General features: G+C 50.4%; 1 protein-coding gene across 6 annotated transcripts in view; it reads left to right on the forward strand.

Moving 5' to 3' along the window:
• The window catches only part of FARP2 (FERM, ARH/RhoGEF and pleckstrin domain protein 2), a 114803-nt gene that overhangs the window by 77211 nt on the left and 19466 nt on the right, over positions 1-18126 (forward strand). For all 6 annotated transcript variants that reach the window (XM_044242026.1, XM_044242029.1, XM_044242030.1 and 3 more), the window contains 3 exons: positions 2148-2400; positions 13148-13326; positions 17998-18087. In XM_044242026.1, coding sequence (XP_044097961.1) covers positions 2148-2400; positions 13148-13326; positions 17998-18087 — 522 coding nt within the window. The remainder of the gene's footprint in view (positions 1-2147; positions 2401-13147; positions 13327-17997; positions 18088-18126) is intronic.

Consider the following 18126-nt stretch of genomic DNA (forward strand, 5'->3'; position numbering starts at 1 on the left):
TGTGTAATAAGGTCCTCATTTTGAGCTGAAGTGACAGATGCCCAGAGAAGATAGGCTAGAGCCATCAACCTCAGGGTCACGTGTCCTCTCTTAGTGACAGGCCTCCAGGTGATTTTATTTTCTCTTCGTACTTTCAGTTTTCTGCAGTGGGCTCACACTGCTCTTTGTTTTCAGGAAAACAACTGAGTGAATATTACCTTTATAAAAGTTTGAAACAATGTAAAGTGCCAGCTTACAGAACTAGTTTACTTAATTAAACTGTATTCATGAAGTGAGATTTTTTGCTAACATGTTAAGGGTAAAAAGCAGGATACAAATTTATATCTGTGCTTGGCATGATTACAATTCTTTTTTTAAAGATTTTGTTTATTTATTTGACAGAGATTACAAGTAGGCAGAGAGGCAGGCGGGGTTGGGGGGACAGAAGCAGGCTTCCTGCTGAGCAGAGAACCCGATGTGGGATTCGATCCCAGGACCCTGGGAGATGACCTGAACTGAAGGCAATGGCTTAACTGACTGAGCCACCCTGGTGCCCCATGATTACAACTCTTAAAGCAAGGGCACATACACAGTTACATGCAAATACTTCAGAGAAAAGCACCCGGCCCCATTGTCCAGAATGTGGCAGCAGTAGACAGAGCCGGCATGGCAGGACATGGATGGTCCTGTGCTCCCCACCTGCCCCGCTAGACGCTTCCTGTTTTCAGGTTTGCATGTCCACTTCATGCGTAAGCACACTTTCACAGAGAATCTCCCTCTCGCTGTGTGATACCCTTACTGCCCCCTCAGATGGCTCTGTAGTTTCATATTGATTTTTTATTTCTACACGTTTTTGTTTTAGTTTTTGTTGACAGTTGGTCGTTCATATTGTTACAGTATTTCCAGAAGCTACACTTGTACCTTACGTATCAAAGTTCATGTGTCCCAAACTTTTTACATTGGATCTTTTAAATAAAAACATTCTTTAGCTCTTCTACGTATATTTCCTATTTACAAATTTTTTTGCTTAATCAATTCAAATTAAAAGAATTTATTTTTGTTTTTTTCAACAAAGTTCAACTTTTTGAATAGTCTAAAAGAGTATGCATGGGAACATCTGGCTGACTGAATCGGGAGAGCCATGCACCTCTTGACCTGGGGGTTGTGAGTTCAAGCCCCATGTTGGGTGAGGAGCCTATTTACAAAATAAAATAGTATGAATGTATAGTATGAATATTGAAAAATTGCTTTTAAACTTTCAGTTCTGATACTGTCTTAAAAACCACAAGAGAATGTCGATAGGGTTGAATGATGGGCATCTGAGCAAGGAACCTGTGGCCTGAGAGCTTCTGTTTCATTTCTGGTTGGTCACCACTGCAGCTTCGGCCTCCTCATTCGCTTGTGCCACACCCTGCTCCTCACACACAAGTTACTCAGGACTCTGGGGTGAGATTTTGATCTAAACACCCTCTAGATGATGCCACGTGTGTGCGTATCATTTGGAGCTTCCTGGAGGCATGGCAGTGTCTTGGGAGGGCTGACTCTCCCCCGCCTGTGAGCCTCTTCTCACTCATGCTGGGGGCTGCGCCAGCCCTCCCTGAATAGCTCTGGCTGCTGGGCCACCAGCCTTCCTTCCCATGGGAGCCCACCAACGTGCTTCTCTGCTCCCTAGCAGGGAGCCACCAGCAGGGAGCGCCCCGTGTGGCCGGATCTGGGTGTGTGTGTTGCCTGTGGGTGCTTTGCTTTAGGGTCCTGTTAGCTGAGTGGTCATGGCTCACAGCCTCTAGCTGTCGTTTGCCACCGGAAATAAGGAGTGCCCAACACGTGCTCATGCAGCTTCAGAGTGATACAGAACACCCCAGAGATACAGGTACACACACAGGCTAGGTTTTCATGATGGGAATTTCCTTCACTACAGACATTTAATGACAGAAGAGAAAAAAATGAAATTATGAGGGATTTTAAACATGATTCTGGGTCCTTTTGAAAAACTGTGTTTACAAATCTTCAGTTCTAATGAGGAAAATATGGTCAGTTGGCCTTCTTAGCAGAGGCTGAGGTAGAAAAGTGTGGACCTACTAGCCTGGGTCCAGCTAGCTCTGCAACTTTCAAATGGTAATGTGTAATTTTATGTGTTGCTCTTTTTTTTCTTCACTTGTGACCTCCAGAGCATCTCATTCACCGAGGGCATGAGGACTACCGCATCCCCATCTTCAACAAATGCCTCCTTCTATTCAGTTCCTACCTCCCCTCTGGCCCCTCGAGGCCCACCCGATTTCAAAGACAGCAGCAGCTCCCTCACAGAGCCCCAGGCTCCTGACGCCAAGAGGCCAGCTGCAGAGAGGAGCAGCGGAGCAGCAGCCGACGGCGACACCCGATGGGCCCAGTCCCCGGGGCCCCCTGCGCTGCAGCCTTGTCAAGGTGTCGGGTTGGGTCGTGTGGTCAGGAGTTGCAGCCCCAGCCCTCCCGTGGGGCAGAGTCATGACACCACCGTAGACTTAGCTGCAGGAGTTGCTGGCAGGGAGCGCAGAGCAGCTGGTAAAAGCGACCATGGGGGTGGCTGTGGCTCAGTTGTGGGCTCTGCCCCCGCCCAGGGGGAGCATCCGCATGGCCGGCAGGGCAGTGCAGGGGGGCCTGTGTTCACATTGACAAACGGCCGGCTGCAGGTATCTGAGGAGTTCATAGATGATGACCCGGCAGATATCTCGTTCTTTGCTGGAGGCTCAGAGGCCTTTTCCTTCCCTTACTGTGCACCAGCCCCGCAGGCCCCTTCCTGCACTCACTCAGTCTCTGCCCCGTCCAGCCCAGACCGGTACCCCGCCGAGGCCACGCACAGGCGCCTCGAGCATGGTTTTACGTTTGAGGGAGAGGGTGGCTTTGGCGGTGATGTGCACCCTTCAGACACCTGTGAGCTGTTTGAGGTAAAGGCACAAGCCAGCCTGATGCAGAGCCTGCTGAGCCCCTCAGAGACCAGCTCGCTGAGGAACAACCAGTCCGAGAACAGCTCCCTCAGCAACCTGCCGCTTCATGGCGGCTTGTCTGCTTGCACCCCCAGCTCAGCCAATCAGTCCGAGGCCAGCTCCATGGCCAACTTCCCAGCCTGCTCGGTCCGCTCTGAGGCCAGCTCAGCCTTCCAGCTCTCGGACCTCATTGACCAGTTAGAGCAGCTCAGCTACCCCCCAACCACAGCTGAGGACTCCAGCAGCACAGACACGGACTCCTGGGGTGCTGAAGCGGGGACCCCCCTAGATGTGAGCCTTTTCTTCAGTAACCCTTTTGCACAGACAAGTGGAGAGAGAGTCATTTTCGATTTGCAGAGCATAAAGAATTTGACTCCAGGAGAGCGGATAGATAAAAACCCATCTTGACCAACCCTGGGCTCCCTTACAGGATAACCCAGTGATAGCTCAGATTTTTGCCTTTTAGATATAGGAAGGGATTCTGTGTTCATGGCTAGAAATTCTTCTTTTTCCTAATCCGCTGATTGATTATTCTGTTTTGAATGTCAAAGGATAAAACTGTGGCTTAGAATGATGGTAAAAGCCTTAAGATAGACAACTGTTTCAGGCTAGGGACTGATCAGTTAGTCTTCATAGCTCTGTTTTTCTGGCATATGCTTTGTTTGGTTCAACTAAAAACTGGTGCTATCCATGTCGAATGTTACACAGTTCTGATTCCCATTGACCTTTCATGGAATATGTGTGTTATGCCTACTGCTGCTTTTTAAGATGAAGCACCCTGCTCATGCTTGACTAGGATGGGGTTTTGTTTGACTGGTCCAGCCACCACATGGAGTCTTGAGTTCACCTTGCAGAACCCAGATCCTGGGAGAGGCCATGGAGACCACAGCTTGCTGCCTGCCAGGCTCTCCAGCAGCACGTGGCAAGGTCCCTATCCCTGCCCGGGGTGTGCTTTACACCAGAGCTTTTATCCACTGACCTTAGGCCCAGAAGTAGCGCTCTGTTTGGGTAGTGGGCTTGGAGAAACTTTGATTTAAAATGCAATGTAAGTTTGAACTGTTTTCTTCTGTCTAGCTTAGTAGGGATAGAAGATACCTGGTTGCAGAAAAAGCAGAACCTGACAGAGCTGTCTCCTTTGGACCCAGGAAGTGGGTTGTTCACTAAAAATCAGTAGCCTAGAGCTCTGCACATGTTGAGGGCTTATATGTTAACTCTTCCTGTGGGAATATCGTTTCCTTCAGGTCAGGTGGCATATGATACACAATCGCCAGCTGTTTGTAACAGCCCTGTCATGGATGATGTCTGTTTCCAAAGCTGTGGGAAAGGTCATAGGAGCAGACGGGCTGAGGTGGCCATGCCCACCAGGCAGGCACACCTGCCGAGGCTGGGACCCGTGCCACCGTGAAGTCAGGGCTGCTGCCCACGGCACAGACTGTGTTTGTCTGTGGACATCAGAGGAGAAACCTGGATGGACACCGTTGACTTCGTCAAATAAGTCCGGAGATTGGGTTTTTTTTTTTTTAATTTATTTATGTAGCTTATTCCTTCTGGTCTCCACTAGTAGAGCAATGCCATGTTAAAGGCTCCGTTTCTTCCACTTCCCTTGGTGACTGCAGGCCTCCCCTCTGTGCTTGTGTGCAGGACTTGAAATTCTCTGCCTTGGGGGCATGTGAGCGCACACCAAGTAGCCTGCTGTCTATTTCCAGTCACAGTCTTTCTTTTGTCATCTGTGTTAATTGAACACCAACAGAGGCCTTTTGCTAAGTGTATAGATTTTCCATGTTTGTAGCTGCCTTAAACCTATGCCACAGTCTCCTTACTGTGGTCTGCGGGACTCGCGCTCGGTGTGTGTCCCTCGCACCTCCCCTTGAGGCCTGCCCTCTGTGTAGCATGGAGGTGTTGCGTTGGCTGACAAGTTTCTGTGAGGAGATGCCATGACTTGGGTAGAAGGGCAGGAGGCGGGCCAGTTAGGAACCAGGAGGTGGAATAGCATGTTCTAGACACTTTGTTTCCCCCTGGTTGTCACTTAGAAAGCTAACCTTGGATCTGTGTGGGGAAGAGTTACTATGGAAAATGCTTTTCCTAGACTCTCTCTTCTAATGAATGTGCCCAGTATTGCCTTCAGCCAACCTACGTTGTCCTGTTTTAAGTGTCTGGGCAGTAGGCCTCCCTGGGATGGGTCTGTCTAGCCCTGCTCCCCAGCACAGCCAGGGCTGCAGACGGCAGCGGGTGCCTCTTCACGCTCTTGTCCTGGAGATCTGCAGTCAGTGCTGCTCTCCAACACTCCGACAGCTTCTGACAGGCCTTCCTCTAAAGAAATGTTTCTTCAGTGAAACATCATTTTCTGGAGTTGATTTTTTTAGCTCTTTATTTAGAAAGTTTGCAAAATATGCAAAAGCAGAACAGGGAGCAAACACACCCCTGCCATTCCCCCATTCAGTTTTCCCCAAAGTTGGACCTTGCACATGGCCTCTGTCCTTTTCCTTTTCCTCTGCGTTTGGTGCTATAGGACTTCCATGTGGGTCCTGACATGTGACAGCTGCCCTCAAAACTGCGTGCACCTCTTGGAGCACAAGGACACCTCCTTGCATGGCACATAGACAGTCACAGAATCAGTGAGCCCTTGCTGTCCTCCAATACCAGAGACATACTTGAATTTGCCCCCTTGCCTAAAGTGCCTGTTAATACCCGGTTTGTTCAAACTAGGCTCCAAACACAATCTGCTCACTGCACATGGCCATGACTGCTCTTCCCATCTCATCTTGTTGAGAAGACCCCCACTTCATACTAGTGACTTGTGGGAGAAGCCAGGCCTCTGGTCCTGGCTCATGTCCCTGCCTTTGCCGCCACCTGTCTGCCCCGCCCCTGTTTCCCTGGAGGTGGGACCCAGAGCTGTGCTGACCAGAGACTACACACCCGCCCCAACACCCGTCATCGCCCCACAGCCCCTGCGTGGCTGGGGCCTCAATACTGGTCAGCTGACAGGAGTCCAGTGCCCCAGACACTCCGTGGGCACTACCAGGACAAGTGCTAGGTTCACTTTTATTAGGAGACATTTGTACAAGCTCTTCTTTCCCAGAGTGTTCTTAGTATGTTTAAGTTTGCAGGTTTCCCTTTCTCAGGAAGCCGGCTACTTGGAAACCAGGCGCGGCTCTCTTGGGAGGCGCCTGCGGAGCTCACCTCCCTCCCCTTAGCATCTGGGTGGATTGTAACCGCCCCACCCGAAGGAAATTCTTTAGAGACCCAGGGAAAGTGAGCCTGAAGGACACTTCCTTCCGCAAATAGCAGGCAGCAGAGGCAGCAACATTCTGTCGTATCTTAGTAAGAGACGGTTTACCATAAATACTAAAATATCCAAAAGAGTTCAGATTGAGGGTCAGCCCTTCCAAGAGCAGCACTGGGTCTTTCTTTCATTTGCTTACAGCTGTTCATCACAGTTGCCTTCTCCTCAGAAGCCTCGTGTTGTGCAGTGCTGCAGTCTTGGGAGCGTGGTCCATAGGGCTGGGCTCAAGGAAGGATGGCTGAGTGAGGTTTGCACGGTGGAGGCTGGCGGGCTTACAGCAGGAGCCAGTTTGCTGAGAGTGTGTAGTTAAAAAGTGCCTGCAGAGTGCTGACAATTTTTTCCTTGAATGTGCTGTTCTCCTCAGCCAGATGCAGTTCTTGCCTCTGACAGGAGGGCTGCCTGCCAGCCCCGTCGCAGCCAGGAGCCTCGGGACCATAGACAGTGCCGGCTGTCCCCGGTGGGTGTGCCTTGCAGAGTACCCTTGCTCTGGGCAGACCAGTTATTTTTTATTAGTTATCAAGTCTATTTTTGTACTTAAGTTTCCAAAGTTAAAGTATTTTATGTAAGCCAATATATGAGTATCTAATGTCTAGTAACAGTAAAGTTTCGGCTTAGTAAGAGTGACTGCACACTCAAATAGGTAATGGTGTGTACTGCATCGCTTCTTAAATCACAGGTATGGACATGTGCCTCTTCTGTGTTCCAGAGGAATTCTCTAGTATGAAGTTAGGTTAGGACTCCGGTTAGCACAGTGTCATCATGTGATCGATACACAACAGTACGTTGGTGTTGTGGGTACAAGAGCAACTACATAAGGCTGGTCGTGAGCTCAGCTCCCCATAAGTGTGGCTGCCATCTGTCCCCACACAACCTCCTCACAATCCCAGTGACTATATCCCCATGCTGCCCCTTTCATCCCTGTGACAATTAACACACATTTCTGAAATAGTGCTAATAGTAGATGGATGGACAATAAAAACAAGACATCGAGCAGTCGAGGGGGAAACCTCTAAATCTGTTGACTAAGTCGTTCCCCTTTCTTGTTCACAAAGTCTGCTTTGAATCGCACCGAGTAGTCCTTTGGTTTTCGGGACAAACTCCCCCACACTGGGCAGCTCTGCAAGAGTCACCGTGAGCAGCCCTCGCATGATGGCTCTGAGCACGTGGGTCACATCCCTGTGTGCCATGTGTTTGTGTCACGGTCGAAGGTATGCTCACTCCCTTCTGGTTCGTGGAACATCAACCAAGACACCCATTTCTAGAACAATTACGTCACAGATGAAATGTGAACATTCTTTCCGGTGCTTACAGTTGGGTTTGGTATTGTGTTGTGTTCAGGGCCGTGGGGTCACTGCCAGGTTTCTGCTTTGGCCCTTGTCCTGAAGTTACAGCAGGAGTGCATGTGCCTGAGGTACCCCAGGGCACTCTCTTTTTTACCTGAAAGCATCCTCTCTCCCTCAGGAGCTATGGAGCAAAGGAACTAGGACTTCCTTATGCACTTGACGTACTCATTCTCTACAGAAAACAGTGATGTTGCCTGGTCTGTGGTACTTACAAGATTCATTTTCCACTGAAATTGCCATATAAATTTGCAGACATGTACTAATTTAGAATTTAATTGTTTATTCAATAAAATAAGGAAAGATTTACTATGAACTTTTATATGGACCTTTTAGCTTCCTTTCCCTCTTCTTGTTTTTAAAAGTTTTGATTTGCGTATATTAAAGGTTGTCTCACATATTAAATGAATCCCTGAAACCGCCACATATTGTTTTCACAACCTCTTTGCTGACGCCGCTTTCACTTTCATAGGCTTCTGAGCAACAAGTAGGCACCGTGACGCTCCACAGACAGTCTTACTTCAGGTAGGGATGCTGACATCCCTGTGGAAGGCCAGCGGGGGAAGGTGCCGTGTGTTCTCACAGTGTTCGCACACTCTCGGCGCTGTCCCCTCAGGCCCGACAGGCATGGCCAGCGTGCAGATGCAGACTCGGGTGCCGTGTTCTGTTCCTCTGGCCCGACACCATGCCCTCGAGGTGGTGGCCCATGACGGCGTTGTTCGCGGTGTTGGGGACAAACACAGGGTCCTTAAGCTCATAGGGCGCACAGAACACTTGCTGTTGGCTTCTTAATTCTGAAGGTGAGAACACTCTTCCCCTTCTCCCTGCCCCCACCCCATCAGCTAGAGTCTACCCTACAAAATCTCTGACCCAAAGCATAGCATCTGCTCACATTCTGACCAGATCTTTACCCCAGTTCTGAACTCGAGTTTCCCGCTTGGACAATGCAAGCTTTTGCTGCCTCCACACTTGCCCAGCCCCACTCAGGCCTTGAAGCATGGTGGATATGCCCCGTTTTCTGGTCAGTGGCTGTAGCCAGCCTTGTGGGGGCGGGTTCATGGCCTCTCTGGGCGCTCCTGGCAGCAGGTGCTGGTCTCCTCTGGGGGTTCACGGTGCCCAGCACCCAGGGCAGGACACACCTGGCAGTGTGTTCCTCCTGAAGCTTGGTATCTTTGCCCTGCTGCACTCCAGAGCAGGGTGCTGTCAGCACAGACTCCCCAGAACCCTTCACGGGTGGTCACTTCCCCACTTGAGGGATATAGTGCATCACAGGCATGCCCATTCCCTCCCATGACAACATGGGCCCTGCTCCCTGCCCGGTGGCCCCACTCGGGGTAAACTGGTGACATGAATGGTTCCCCAAAGAGGTATTTTATTCACAAAACCAGATTTCGAGAAACTGCTCAAAAGCATTTCTTTTTTCCATCCCGTCTCTGGGTTGACTGTTACAAGGGTAAAAACTATATGGCACTTATTTTTTAATTACGTTAACCCAGGTTATGTTTCTTTCCTATCGAGCATCACCTGCAGGCTCTTTGGTTTCTCGGGATAGTTCGTGTGGGGTACCTTGCCCTTGTCGCATAGGCAGTTCCAGAGACCTGTAGACAAGCTGTGTCCTCTGATAGAACCCACACGCAGGGGACTCCACACCTGCAGGTGCTGATCTGGACAGATGCCCCAAAGTGTGACTGTGTTGTAGGCTAGAACACATATTTTCCTTAACAGGGAGTCTTGTTTATTCCTTAACTAGGAAAGACTGAAAGTGCTTCTTGGGGGCACCATGTGTATTGACCTCACCCTCTGAACTTGGGGTCACCCCAGCCATACTCACACCCTAAGACCCATATGCCAGGCATCTGCTCACAGCCTTGTGGGTGTGGCCATAGGTGAGCCCCCTAGCGCCATGGAAAGGGTACAGCACAGGTCAGACCCTGCTCTGCCATTTGCCAAGTGGCAGAGATGAGGCAGAGGAGGCCTGCAATGACAGTGAGAGGAGCTAATATTTGTACTCCTGCATACCAGCCATTTTTCTTCCTCCCACTTATATTTTTGAGCCATATTTTGGGTAAAAGGAGCTTGCAACATCCTGGTCCAAAAGTGGAGCCAGAATTAGTTTTCCGCTAACTTGTTAAGCTCACATTTAGTTTAGTTTTTTCATCTTACAAAATTAACGACTCATTGTTCAAGCCAAAGAGGGAGTTTCTGGATCTTACTCCTACTGTCAACCTTCATACTTGACCCTGAATTTTCCAAACGAAAGCCAATTCTCCTTCCACCTCATGCAAAATTTTCAAGATTGTTTATTACAGAGTTCTGAAAAAGAATTTAATGGTATGAAATGAAAATAAGCTTAACTTTTGCTCTAATTCTGATATTGATCTTTCACCACATAGGTGAATAAAGTGAAGGAGAACATAGAAGGATAATACTGTGCTTTTTAAAATGATGTTTCAAAAATTATAAAACAAATACTTAGAAATTTTTGAAAATAAAATCACCTGTCAGAGTTACTTACTGTTGACAGTTTTAAATGTATGTCCTTGAAGATGCTCAAACCTTCTAACTTGCCCCTTTGAGTACAGGACCTGTCTTGAACCACAGGTTGGATGGCGCGGTCCCCCTCCAGCAGGAATGTGGAGTTCAGTAGAATGTAACTACTGTCTGTGTCTATCAGTTTCAAATAATTTGATGCTGGAAATTGAAGAATTTCCAAAAGTCCCTGGAGCACGAGTAAAGGAATCAGTCATTCTTGATGCTGCAGTGGAAAGGCAAAGCACCCCCTTGTGTCTAAGTGGATTCGATGGGAGGGACTCTAGTAATTCAGAAAAATATTCTTGCAATTTTTTTGGTGGAGGACCTTGGACACAGGAGTCTGTTTTTACAAATGTTTAAGATTCTTTCCATGGCAGTTAAGGCTAAATGTACTCTGTGGTATCTAAAACGACATTCAGCATTTAAAAAAAAAAACCCTAAGACCCGCATTCTGCTGTGCACTGTCAGTGTTGATGAGGTTCCCTGCGGCAGGGAGTTTCTAACAGTAGTGCCTTTGCACACCCACCGGCACGCAGTGCAGAGCCGCCGGCCTCAAGCACCTTGGCTTCTGCCTCTCCCAGCATGCACCCTGCAGAGCCATGCCCTGTGCCCGTGTTCTCTGGGTGGAGCGTGTGCTCAGGGAACTTCACACACGGTGTTAAGGCTGACCCACACAGGATCGGGCCTGGAGCCATGGGTGCACCCTCCAAACAGCCTCGAGTGCAGATGGGCTGCATGCCTGTGCCACTGGCTTGAAAGCTCATCTCCCCACACTTTGTCTGGTAGGATCTGGGTTGACGTAATGTGAAGTAGACATGATTTATAATGTTTTGCTGTAGTTGACAGATTTAATAAAAACAAATGTTTAATGGCAGTTTGTGGTACTTTTTAATCTGTTTACTAAATTATGAGTCTTTGTCTGCAGTGATCATATCAAAGATAACTTTGAACCTCCCTAGAAGCACAATAGTTTTTTCCAAATGAGCAGTCTCTCCTGCAGGGGCAGCTCCTTTCACAAGTTCATCACCAAGGGGCCATTTATCGGAAGTTGCATTCTCTAATTCAATGGCCCGATGAGCGCACCCTGACCCTGCCCTGTTTGTCGGGCCCCACAGCCCCCGGAGCCCATTCCCGACACTTCCATGGGGACCTCCTCCTCGAGCTCCACCGTCTCTTCTTTAAATATGAAGTCAAATTAGCTACTTTTTGGGAAACTGTCCACTATTAACTTGCAGTAGGACTGCCCGTCTTCAAGGGGGATGCTATGTGAGGCACTGGGGGACAGAGTGGAGCACTGAGCTTAGCCTAATTTCATAACCAGTAAGTGTGAGACACGGGCTTTCACACTTTGGTACAATTGAAAAATAAGATCTGTTGGTAGTAGCTTCTGGACTTTTTTCTGAATTCTCCATGTGTAAAAGTATCTCATTACACAATTCTGGGCCTATTCGGGACCAAAAGGGTTTTGTATTATGAAACGTAAGTAGCTCATCTTTGGAAACCTGCCCTTTCCCCACACAGGGGGTCCTCCACACTGAAGGGACCAGCAAAGCCCTTGGCTTCTGCACTCCGTGTGGGCTGGGGAAACAAAGGAATTCCATGTGATTTTAGGTTGCTTAGCATATCTTAACCTGTGTAATAAAAGCAACTTCTAATAAACTCGTTAATAATTTCATACTCAACTTTGTCCAGGTTTGCACTATCAGTGAGTGTGTAGTGGTGAGAAATCCCACAGGAAAATTCTGTCATCATCGCATTGTTAGCTCATCCCCAGATGCCCCTGGGCAGGACCCCTGACAGCTCACTGCAGCCTTCCAGAGCTCCGTATTTGTCAATGTGAAAACAAGGACCCTCCCTGCAGCCCGCTGGCCAGGCTGCGGGGTGGCTGGCATGGAGGCCTGTGCCCGCCCAGGGAGCTGGCGCTCGGCCCAGCGGTGTCCTCCAAGGAGCCCCTATGCGCTAACCTGCCTGCCTGCCCATGTACAGGTTTTAGGCCAAAGAAGCCAAGTTTGGGTTTTATAAACTGTCTGTAGGTGACTTGAGTTTGAAGTGTGACTAGGGTATGAGTATCATGCTCTGAAGCCAGCGGTGGGTGGGAGGGGAGGCTCCGGGAGTCCTGGGCCAGTTACTACTGTGTTCGTGCACTCAGTGGCAGGCAGAAATCTCAGGAGCTGCGGTGTTGGAATGGCTGTACAATTATAAGCCTAAAGTCAATTTCTGTTACAAATAGCTTCTAAGTTGGTTAATTTCATATATAAAACTCTGCTATAAAGTTATATTTAAGACTTGGCATTGAACACTTACTGATGTCCCGTAGAAAACCTTAGACATAACCTTTTGAGACGTAATTCTTGATAAGAGACTCCTTTAGTACAAAATGTGTGGTGGAGTCTGCCTCATCAGCAGCCGCTTTAGAACTAGGCCTGAATTTTGGCTAGGCCTGAATTTTGGCTTCTGCTTAGTCAAAAGCAAACTTTGTTTTAATAAGAAAGTACTGGTTTTGTGGTATGATTCAAGAAAACCAATATGAAATCCTTGTTTGTTAAAAATCCAAAGTAGAAAAAAGTATGGGAAATTTCCATTGATGCAGTTTTTTTGTGAGTAACAAGTGTGTCCTTCGATGACATATGTGTTCACCCAGCTGTAACCCAGCCCTCGTGTGCAGCCTCCACAGTCTGCCTTTTGTTGAGCATGCATGAAAGGTGCCCCTCTCAGATGGCACCTTCTGCTCGGAACTCTTTGTGCTGCTTATTTTTATCACAGCTGCATCTTGTGTAGAGCAGAGGAGAACCCCTAGACATGCTGAGCCCTGGGTGTCTGAACCGCCAGTGGTTGGTCTCTGGAACTGGATTGGCCAGCCGCCAACCTGCTTGCATCTCACTGTGTCACAGGGACAACTGTATGTGACCGATGCTTTGTTTACACCCCTCCCAGAAGGTGGCTGGTGGTAGCATTAAGCTAATGTGAGCTGAATCATGCTGACAACTGCTGTCTGGCCAGCGTGGCAGCCCTTTCTCATTTCTTGCTCCATCCCCTGCCCCGTTCAATTCCAGGCCTTTCCATGGAGAGTCCTCAGCCTTCTCCCACCACTCGGAAGAGCCCACAGAGCCTGAGCCCTGTGTCTCAGGTGACCCTGGGCCCAGCTGGGCAAAGCTTGTCCCCCCTCCTGAGCCCTGTCCTTAGCCACGTTGGCGGAGCCAGGACGGACAGCGAGGAGCAGCCGAAACACAAGGTGGGCACTGCCCCAGCAGACAACTTGCTGCTGGTGGGCCTGGTTTGCAGGAAAGCTGGAGCGGGCAGGGCAGGCTCTGCGCGGGGGGTGCTGGCTCCCCCAGTGAAATCTGTCCTGAAAGCCACATGTCAACTGGGACATCTCAGCTACCTTTGCACAAAAGCAGGCTCCCTTATTCATTTAACAGCACTTCCTGGCACCTGTGGGTTTCGGGGGGGGGGCTGTAAGGGAATGGCTAGACCTTGGGGAGCCCTCAGCCTCCTGCCCTCCCTCCCTTGTTAGGCACTCTCTTGAATAATTGTGTATTTGGGAGGAGAAGGCTTGGGTACTAAGGGAGGGTGACCAGAGACCCCATTTTGTTGGGCTCATGGGTGAGTGGGTTCTGAAAGAGGGTGTGGGTTGGGGGTGGGGTTTGCACTGGGGAGTGAAGTAGCTGGGGAGGAGGGATGTGTGAGGTGTGTGTTTATAGTAGGAAGTTGAGGCGGTGCCCACAGGTTTCTCTCTGTTTTCGGGGATAGGAGTGAGGGCACACGCTCAGAGGCCGGCAGGTGGGAGCACCCGAGCTTGAAGACGAGGTGATGGCCAGAGACAGTGGTACCCATCGTGTGGCCATTCCCAGTCTCCTGGCCTGTGTCCCACACCTGAGTGGTGGCGAAACAGACAAGGCAGCCTGGGCATGCAGCTCTGTGGGAGGGACAAGAAAGGACAAAGAGGCTGGGTATTTGGAGGCTTGGGAAAGAGAATGGTTAAAATAATGGACTATGGACTGTGGCAACCCAGGGGATATCTATCCCCCTGAATGTGAGGAGTGATCCCTGAGGAGCAAGATGGCCACAGGTGGGTGGGACCCTGCCTCACAGCGCCTGTCATGTGGGAGAGCTGACATCTAAGAATGACTTGTCATGCCATGGGTTCCATCCTGAAGTGCCCAGAGAGCGAGTCGAGCCCATGCGTGGGACACATGAGCTTCTGAGAGGTGGGGTAGACCAGTAAGAGGACTGGTGAGCCCTCTGAGCACACACTCCTCCCTGGGCCCCACTTCCAAGAGAGCAGACCCTTGAGTCAGAAGGCATGCTGGCATGTGAGGTGGCCCAGCGAGAGTGGGGGTCCCTGAACCCCAGCTCCATGTGCAGGGCCTGCAGGCCCACCCCTCAGGCCTCCATCCTCCTCCAGCTGGTGGGCAGATGTGGTTCCTTGGACACAACTCTTTGGTGGCAAGATGATTGGGTTGAGGATGTTTGTATTTATTTACTTTGAAACCTAATGTCCATCCGTTTAGCTCACTGTTGCTTTAGTGCAGAAACAGAATGGCTAGAAAGCTGTGTAAAAAACCGAAATGTTAATTTATACCTTTCTGTACTACAAAAAATAGTCCTTTAGATGGTTCTGTAGGGCAATGACTGTAACACCAGAGTCACCACCTGGGTCATGGTAGGTGGCCATGGCATTCACATCCAAACCAGGCCTCGGAGCAGGAGGCTGGGGGGCTGCACCTGCACACCGGGACCCCAGGATCTGCCCCCCACCGAGAGCTGCCCCTGCCTCCTCTCCTTGCCAACAGTGCTGCCTCAAGGTTGCCAGCCCCGCATGCCACCCACCTGCTGGGGGCTGCGCAGCCAAGGGGCAGTGGGTGCCAGTGGACTCCCAGATGATGGCCGGGGCAGCCCCCCAAGCGAGTGCTGAGAGCTGCAGGCTTCATGTTCCTGCTAGAAGCCGGGCCGCTCAGGGAACTTGGCCCCGTGGGCCTTCCTTGAATCTAGCTGCTCAGCTCTATGCCGACCCCTGGGCAGGAGTGCCTGTGCCCGCTGGCCTCCTGGCGTCCTCTGGACCAGCGTGTCCCACATTCCCCTCTTTCCGCTAGGACTCTGTGAGGACCAACCATGGCTGGCAGGTATGGAGGCTGAGGTGCTGCATGGGTCTCAGCTGCTGGCCACGGTGCCACCAGCTCAAGGGAACTCGCTTCGCTCCCTGGCCGACCGGCTGGGTGGCTCTCAGGGAGCAGCTCCCCTGAGAGGTGCCCTAAGAGGTTGTCTTTGCCCTGGATACACAGGCCATCCATGAGCACACCTGACCACTACACTCCTGGTGTCCCCTGTCACTAACTGAGGGTCTCTAGGACATGGTTGTGAGCTCCTCAGTGACACTGCCGTGGCTGTGTTTCTGAGCATTTCTCTTGGGGCACCTCACCCCCCACAGGAGACGAGTGGGTCTAGAACCTCAGGGTGACCCTGTTTCTGCAGGATACACTCAGGGCTGAGGTGCCAGGAAGCCAGGAAGCTGGCTTGCCAACCATGCATGCGCACACATGGACGTGCAGTATTATGGGGGCCTCGAGCCTCCTGACCATGAACGTGGGCCTCTTGGGGCTGGCTCTGACCCCAGAGAGCTTGCTGGGCACAGCAAACTCCAGAGGAGATGTGACTTTTGTAAAGTGAATTGGGATTTGAAAAAGTCATGTTTTAATAGCACAAAGCCTAAAAAGAAAGAACTGGAGAGCATGAGGATTGTCACTCTGTGGGGAGAGGGACGGAGCTCTGGGGACCAGGGGTGGGTGCTCCAAGATGCTAGCAGGACCCCAGCATCATGAGAACACAGAGTAGGCTCACCTGGCCACTAGGACAGAGCGGCTCTTGATTATTTGGGAAGAGTGGGTTATGTGGAATATTCCTGGTATGGGGGAGGGGACACAGCCATAGCTGTGGTCTCCAAGGCACACAGGAGGAACGCACCTGTGTCACCACTGTAAGAACACTGCAGCCTCTGGTAAACTTCACCTGGGGGCTGGGGGCACAGGGAAGATGTGGGCTCCCAAATATCAGCCTCCAGCCCAGCCTCCCCTGTCAACTTCCAGCTGACATCTGAAGTCCATCCCAGACTCACACAAACCTGACCCCTTGACCTTCCTCCCCAAACCTGCTACCTTAGGGATAGCAGCTTTTTCCCTTGGTTTGGGCCTAAAAACAGTCCACCCTTGCCTTCTCTGTCCCTCAGACCTCTACCCACACCAGAATTGACCTTGAGATTGTGTCTGGGGTCCTGCCTGGCTGTGGAGCCCAGATGGTGCAGAGGCCTTCTGCTGAACCCCAGCCTCCCGTGCTGCTGTTAGTGTGGCAGCCAGCCTTGTCCTGGGGACCCAGCACACCCACTGTGCTCTGAGAGACCCTGGAGGACCCCCCTGCCTTCCCCACCAGTAACCAGCTCACTTATCTCTTATGTCTGCTCTCATCCTTGACCTCCACCCTGTTTCCCACTCCAGGCTGCCCCATCTCCTCTGCTAGGGGTTGTGGCTACCCTGCACCACTGGGCCTCCAGCCCAACCCCTTCTGCTTTTACTTCCTTAACTGTCAGCTCCAGGGCAGGGACCTCTCTTCCTGGGCACGTCTTGGGAGCCTACTTGGGACTGGCCTGTGCTCTGTGGATGTGTGCATGGTGACCTCAGGAATAGTCAACCCTAAGGTCCTCTGCCTGGCGGAGGAGCTACAGGGGAGCATGCTAGGGATGGAACAGAACCACCGCTCCACTAGGTGGGAAAGGACAGAAGAGGGGCCTTTGAGCTGGACTTTGACAGAGGCAACTCCCTGAGGTGTTCAGGTTGTGGAGGGGCCCTGTGGGGCCAAGACACAGGGCTTCCCAGGTGCAGCATGATGCCTGTCCACTGCTGGCATGCCAAGAGCTGTGGGGCTGGTAGGGCCTAGGTTCCTGCTCCTGACTTGGCTGCCAGCATCTGAACATCAGGCAGAGGCCCTGATGGAGAGCTGAGAATTCCTAGGGATGGCACACCAATTGTGCTAGCTGGCCCAGTGCTCTACCGTGGGGCACAGTTAGGACTATGTGTGCAGTTTTAATGACGTTTGGAAGTTAGACTTAATCTTTTAGAGTCACATAGATGCATATATACACATGCATTTGTCTACACCAGCCATACCCCCGGTAGTGATACCAGAACAATAATTTGATCACAAAGCCAGTAATAAGCTTCAATAATAGATATTGATATTTGAACAGTGATTTTTTTTTCCCCCTCAGAAAGATCACCATAGGGGCTCCTGGGCAGCTCACATGGTTAAGTGTCTGCCTTCAGCTCAGGTCGAAATCTCAGAGTCCTGGAATCGAGCCCCGTTTTAGACTCCCTGCTCAGCGGGAAGTCTCCTTCTCCCTCTGCCTCCCCCACCCCGGCCCCACCCCTTGTGTGGGCACAGCCTCTCTCTCAGAATGAATAAATAAAATCTTTTTTTTAAAAAAGGGAATGGGGGCGCCTGGGTGGCTCAGTGGGTTAAGCCGCTGCCTTCGGCTCAGGTCATGATCTCAGGGTCCTGGGATCGAGTCCCGCATCGGGTTCTCTGCTCAGCAGGGAGCCTGCTTCCTCCTCTCTCTCTCTGCCTGCCTCTCTGCCTACTTGTGATCTCTCTCTGTCAAATAAATAAATAAAATCTTTTAAAAAAAATTAAAAAATTAAAAAATTTTAAAAATAAAAAAGGGAATAACATAAAATGAGAAAAACATGTGAGGGAGATCCAACTGTGTTTATATTTTTACTCAGAAGGAAATCCAGTCAAGAATTATAGATGAAAAGCGTGTGATAGTATGAGCTGGAGCAGAAGGAAGCGTGAGCCGTGAACCTCAGTGAAGTGGCTGACAGACACGTGCTTACTTGCTCTGTGCTTCTTGCAGAGCATGGCAGCAGATGAGGCCTATTTCATAGCCAAGGAGATTCTCGCTACAGAACGAACATACCTGAAGGATTTAGAAGTTCTCACTGTGGTATGAAACTTAAGATCTTTTATTACTTTGTCTTCGTTA

Source organism: Neovison vison, chromosome 3, assembly GCF_020171115.1.
Source record: "Neovison vison isolate M4711 chromosome 3, ASM_NN_V1, whole genome shotgun sequence".
NCBI lineage: Eukaryota > Metazoa > Chordata > Mammalia > Carnivora > Mustelidae > Neogale > Neogale vison.